Source organism: Rhinolophus sinicus, chromosome 5, assembly GCF_057876585.1.
Source record: "Rhinolophus sinicus isolate RSI-liver-muscle chromosome 5, RSI-T2T, whole genome shotgun sequence".
NCBI lineage: Eukaryota > Metazoa > Chordata > Mammalia > Chiroptera > Rhinolophidae > Rhinolophus > Rhinolophus sinicus.
Genome location: NC_142505.1, coordinates 41,068,618 through 41,074,628, shown reverse-complemented (window position 1 = coordinate 41,074,628; position 6,011 = coordinate 41,068,618). Strand labels below are relative to the sequence as shown.

General features: G+C 53.5%; 1 protein-coding gene across 1 annotated transcript; it reads left to right on the top strand.

Annotated features, from left to right (window-relative positions):
• Nucleotides 1-275: 275 nt before the first annotated feature.
• Nucleotides 276-5,358, top strand: RHO (rhodopsin). Its single transcript, XM_019746544.3, has 5 exons — nucleotides 276-676; nucleotides 2,407-2,575; nucleotides 3,870-4,035; nucleotides 4,136-4,375; nucleotides 5,248-5,358. The coding sequence occupies exons 1-5, from the start codon at nucleotides 316-318 to the stop codon at nucleotides 5,356-5,358; spliced, it is 1,047 nt and encodes a 348-aa protein (XP_019602103.1). The 5' UTR covers nucleotides 276-315.
• Nucleotides 5,359-6,011: the final 653 nt, after the last annotated feature.

Sequence of the window (6,011 nt, the reverse complement as noted above, 5' to 3'; positions counted from 1 at the left end):
ACCTTGCCCTTTCCCAGGGTCCCTAGCACCTTCCCTCCCCAACCCCAGGCTTCTACCTGGAGTCACCTTGGGCCCTCTTGGGAAGCCAATTAGGCCCCCAGTTGCAGCACTGGGAATTAATATGATTAATAACACCCCCAATCGCCCAGGTGCTGATTCAGCCAAGAGCTTAGGGAGGGGAGGTCACTTTATAAGGGCTTGGGGGGGCGATCGGAGCCCAGAGCCGTCCCGCCGGAGCCCTGCGTGGCTGAGCTCAGGCCCCAGCAGCATTCTTGGGTCAGAGCCACCTGTGGTGCAGCCGCAAGGTCCTCAACCATGAATGGCACGGAGGGCCCCAACTTCTACGTCCCCTTCTCCAACAAGACTGGTGTGGTGCGTAGCCCCTTCGAGTACCCGCAGTACTACCTGGCCGAGCCGTGGCAATTCTCCATGCTGGCCGCCTACATGTTTCTGCTGATCGTGCTCGGCTTCCCCATCAACTTCCTCACGCTCTACGTCACGGTCCAGCACAAGAAGCTACGCACGCCTCTCAACTACATCCTTCTCAACCTGGCTGTGGCTGACCTCTTCATGGTCTTTGGCGGCTTCACCACCACCCTCTACACCTCTCTGCATGGATTCTTCATCTTTGGGCCCACAGGATGCAATCTGGAGGGCTTCTTTGCCACCCTGGGCGGTACGAGCTGGGGTGTGGGTGGGCAGGGGCACAGGAGCCAGGGGGCATGGAGGCATCTGGGGACAGCCCCAGGCTTGTGGGTGGGGGCTGACAGGCGTTCTCTGCAGTCGCGGGCATCATCCAAAGCCCTCACTTAATCAGCAAACACTTTGGTGATGATGAGCTAGGCTGCCGTTTGGGGAGGGCAGGCACTGAGCACTCTTTATGTCACTTGGAGTGGGGCCATTGCCTTGCTTTACAGCAAGGAACCTGAGGATGAGAGAAGTCAAGGGCTTTGCTGGGGTCACGTGTGGCAGGGTCAGAGCTCAGCTCTGAGCCCCCATCTATGTGGCCCCTCAGGCCATTTTCAGTTTCCCTCAGAGCAGCTGTGCTGGGGCAGACCCAGGCTGGGCGCTGAGCAGAGAGCTGAACCACAGAGTTCCCTGTGCTCAGGGCTCCCAGCTCAGAGCAGGATGCAGATTCTCAGTCGCCCAGCCACTGGACTTTGCCTGTGCTGGGCCATGGGCTCAGTCCCTCCCCACCCAGATTCTATCTGACTCCCTTCCAGCCCACCTCCATCCTCTCTGCCGTGCATGAATGCTGTTTGTGTTGAGGAGCTCATCCCTTCAAAGAAACCCCTTCCATAGAGAGGCATTAGACCTGTGTGGTGATCTGTTGCTTTGAAAGATGCTTTCAAATATTTCTTTGACTGGAAATCTGATGGGAGAGCTACCGAAATAATAGATCCCATTTAGCAGATGAGAAAACTGAGGCATGGAGTGGGGAAGACTCATTAGGAATATGGCAGGGCCTAGGTCTCCTGGCTCAGATCTGGGAACTTTCTCCCAGAACACACAGCCTTTCAGGTATGTAGGAGACATAAAGCCAGGATGATGGGAAGAGCCTAGCACCAGCTCCAAGGACTGCTCTGCTGCCTTTCTTCTCTCTACCTCATGGGTCCAGGTTGTTACCTCTGCCCCATTCCCAGGGAATCTCTGGCTGTCACCTTCAGTGACCACAGACTGTTCAGCCTCAGGCCAGAAGGTAGGGGCGAGACAGGGGTGCCATATATAGGCAGACACTTCTCTGCAGGGTCAGTCCCAGTTTACCACTACTGTCCTGGCATAATTACTAGTGTTCTCTTTCATGCAGTTTGGTTGATAAATTCTATAACCACCCTCCCTCCTGAGTTTCAGGGGTGATGTGTAGCACAGATGTCTGAATTCCATCATTATTTCCTCCTTCTTCCTCTGAGCCAAAGATCATCCATTTTCCTGGCTCCTAGGAGAGGGTCCCTCTCATATACCCAGGTTATTTTATTTCCCTAGAGGGGAGAGGCCACTGCTCCAGAGGGAAGGAAAGACTTCCAACTCCCTGTTTCTGCAATGCCTTTCAACAGGGACACTGCCTGTTGCCCCTGAAAGGCAGATTCTCCTGTAAAAACTCCCCAGGGCTCCCAGTCCAATCATGACCTCTGATCTGATTTCCGTGTCCCTTATGAACCCAAAGTTCTAAGTGAACTAAACGTCCTGGGTTACTCACCCCCACCGCCGACATACTGGTCCCTCTGCCCTGCAGCCCCTTCCTTCCTGTTCTCAGTGTCTAAGCCCCATCTACCCTGAGGCCTCACCTGGGCTGTCCCAGGATGCCTTCCCAATTGGCCTCTCCCATACAGGATGAGTGCTGCCTCCTTAGAAGGACAACGGGGTCCGGGCAGGTGGCGTGCTGACCAACAGCTCACTGCCTTGCAGGTGAAGTTGCCCTGTGGTCCTTGGTGGTCCTGGCCATCGAGCGGTACGTGGTGGTATGCAAACCCATGAGCAACTTCCGCTTCGGGGAGAACCACGCCATCATGGGCCTCGCCTCCACCTGGGTCATGGCACTGGCCTGTGCCGTGCCCCCGCTAGCCGGCTGGTCCAGGTAATGGCCCTGAGCAGAAAGGAGGAGTCTCGGGGGGTCTTGTTAGGGGCCCCCAGCCAGGACTCAAACCCGGGGCTGTCTGGTTCCAGGCACCGAGTTGGCAATTCTTCTGGGGTCGGGGTTTAGGGCAGGGGAAGAAAGGATCAGGCCCTAATGTTGCTATAAGGGTTGGTCCCTCCTCCTGAGTCCCCATGTCAAGGAGAATCTAAGACACCCAACCCTTCACCTTGGCTGTGCCCCTAATCCTCTCCTAAGCCAGGGCCAAATTCCAATCCTCTTTGGTCCAGTGCCCCATGGGCAGCTCCCTTTGACCTTGGGCCTTAGCACCTGGGGCTGCTGAGCTTCCCAGTGTAGGTGGTGACGTTGTAGACCCTGGGACCTGGGTCCTGTCCAGTGTGCAGGCCGTTGTCTTCAAGTGGGATTGAGATGAGTGATGGGGAAAGAGAGGACTGGTTTGGGAAACTGGACTGGTGACTACGGGTTCCCAGAGACCTCATGTCCCTCTGCTTCCAGAACATTCTCGTTCTCTTTTCCCTTGCCTCCTCGGTATTCCTGGGGTTATTTTTGCCCCTTGCTGAATTGAAGCCCACCCCCTCCAGCCTCTTTCCCTGTCTTCTCTAGTCTGGTCCAGTTACATCCTTGTAGGCACAGCCAACCCATGGATACGCCGTGTTTTCTGAGGTCGGTCCAATATCACCATCCTCTAAACTCATTGAAACTTCCTAACCACATGCCCAGAGGCCTCTTATTTCCAGAAACTGTGCAAAGATTTCTTAGTTACCCTGTGTGCCCATCTTTGGGCTAGAAGATATTCTTACCTTGTTGTTAGTAAGACCTCGGTTTGTACAAACTGCCTCAAATACAGAATTTGGGAGCTTTTCCCTTCTTCCCACCAAGCCTCTGTCCTGCATAGCTCGAGGCCTGGCCTCCAGCCACTGTTGGGCAGTGGATCTGGTGAAATCCTGGGCAGGTCAGTGGTGTGCAGGGGCTGCCTGCCAGGTGAGAGGCTGGGCAAGGCACTGGATGGTATCATTATTACACGGCTGCCAAACAAGCAATGAAACAATGCTGTTTTCACAATGTGTGTTTGAATCCCTTCTCTCAGTTGATTTGATCCTCACAGTCACACAGCCAAGTGGACATTTTTTATCCCCATTTTACAGAGAGGGAAACTGAGGCCCAGAACAAGGCCAGCCACATAGCAGGTCACTCTTGTCAGCTGGGGCCTGTTCCCAAGTCCCTCACATGTGGGTCTCTTATGTCCCCTCCTGTCCCATCCTTCACTGGTCCTCAGGTACATCCCGGAGGGCTTGCAGTGCTCATGCGGGATCGACTACTATACACTCAAGCCGGAGGTCAATAATGAGTCCTTTGTCATCTACATGTTTGTGGTCCACTTCACCATCCCCATGATTGTCATATTCTTCTGCTATGGGCAGCTGGTCTTCACAGTCAAGGAGGTAAGGTCCCACGCTGGGGGACATGCACATTGAAGGGGTCGAGCCCAGCCCCTGGCCCAGAGTTGTCACAGTCCGGACACCAGGCCTTGTGTCCCTGCAGGCGGCCGCCCAGCAGCAGGAGTCAGCCACCACCCAGAAAGCTGAAAAGGAAGTCACTCGCATGGTCATCATCATGGTCATTGCTTTCCTCATATGTTGGCTGCCCTACGCTAGTGTGGCATTCTACATCTTCACCCACCAGGGCTCCAACTTTGGACCCATCTTCATGACCCTGCCGGCATTCTTCGCCAAGTCCGCCTCCATCTACAACCCCGTCATCTATATCATGATGAACAAGCAGGTGCCAGGTGGCGGGGTGGGAGGGTCCAGGTCCCCCAAACCGCAGGCACTGCCTGCAGAGGACAAACTACATCCTTGACTAGGCCTCAGTCTTCCTATCTGCAAAATTGGGCAGCAGAATCGATCTCCCTCAGGGCATCAGAATCGTCTGGGAGAAATGAACATTTCTGGGGCCCGCCCTGACCTGCTGATTCAGGGTTGTTCAGCTGCTGATTCAGCAGTTCAGGGTGGGCCCCAGCAACCTGCATTTATAACAAACCTTCCAGGTGACTGAGGCTAACTCAAGTATGAGAAGTGCTAGTCCACGTGGTTCTGGAAGCCTGCTTTAAAGGTCAAGGGGTCAGAGTCCCAAGCCTGGGAATGGGATGGTGCCAGTTTCCATCAAGGAGCTAAAAAGTTTTGTTCTGAGGGATAAAGGGATAAAGCCATCCTTTCACATAGACCAGTGATTTCTCTGTAGAATCCATGATCCAGTGCAGAAAATGTGGTCTCTGGAGTCAGGCCTATTGGATTCAAATCTCAGCTCTGTTATTTTCTATATGTGTGACCTTGGGCAAGTCACTTCCCTGTCAGGGCTTCAGTTTCTTCAGAAAGGGTGAAATCTTAAACTCTTGAGTCAAATGACATAATTTACAGATAGCCCTTGTCACACAGAGGGAATCATGGGATGTCATTAGTGACAAAGCACCCTTAGATTTGTCCCTGGCATCTCTGGTATGTTTAGTAACTTTCTTCCAGAGAGCCAGATTTCAGACGGAAGTAGAGGCTGAGGGCTAGAGTGGAAGGGGGTTGGAAAAATCTCGCCAACCGTGCCAGTTTGCTATCCACACTTTGGGTGGACCCTGATCCTGACTCGTGCCCCTTTTCTTCCAGTTCCGGAACTGCATGCTCACCACCCTCTGCTGTGGCAAGAACCCACTGGGTGACGATGAGGCCTCCACCACTGCCTCCAAGACGGAGACCAGCCAGGTGGCGCCGGCCTAAGCCCTGCCAAGGACTCTGTGTCCGACTGTAGGAGTCTCCCGTCCCCCACACCCACCCCCAGGGACAGCTGCCCCACCAGGAGCCATGCCTGTCGGAATCAGGTCTCACAGGCTCCGTGAGTTAAAGAAAGGAATTAATGAGAGAAAAATGAGGCTTCCCACTCAATGAGAACGGCCTGAACTGTAGTCCTGAGTTCCCAGGGGCTGGTGGAATCTGTACCCCTCCTCCCCCCAACTCATCTCTCAGGAACACAAGCACTCTTGCTGTCTGGAAAAGTGTCCCAGCTTAGGGATAAGTGTCTAGCACAGAGTGGGGCACACAGTAGGTGCTTAATAAATGCTAGATGGAGGGAGGAAGGAATGAAAGGAGAAATGAATGACAGGATGAATGGGCAGGGAAAGCTTATATATACCACCTTAGCAGCAGCAGCTCCTTGGCTGATGACCTTGAGCAATTGTATTCTGCCATGAGCCTCATTTTCTTTCCCCATAAACTGGGAATCCCAAATCCCTGTCCCTGCCATACAGGGCTGCTGTGAAGATCAAATGAGATGTGTGTGTGTGCATGTGTGTATGTGTGTGTAAGAGAGAGAGTAAGGAGCTGTACAGATTGTAGTTAATGTTATGAATAATATCAATTAATGTAATTGATTA

Coding starts and splice junctions, on each gene's coding strand:
- RHO (XM_019746544.3), top strand. CDS start 316: ATGAATGGCACGGAGGGCCCCAACTTCTACGTCCCCTTCTCCAACAAG. Junction 677..2,406: donor CTTCTTTGCCACCCTGGGCG/GTACGAGCTGGG, acceptor ACTGCCTTGCAG/GTGAAGTTGCCCTGTGGTCC. Junction 2,576..3,869: donor CCGCTAGCCGGCTGGTCCAG/GTAATGGCCCTG, acceptor ACTGGTCCTCAG/GTACATCCCGGAGGGCTTGC.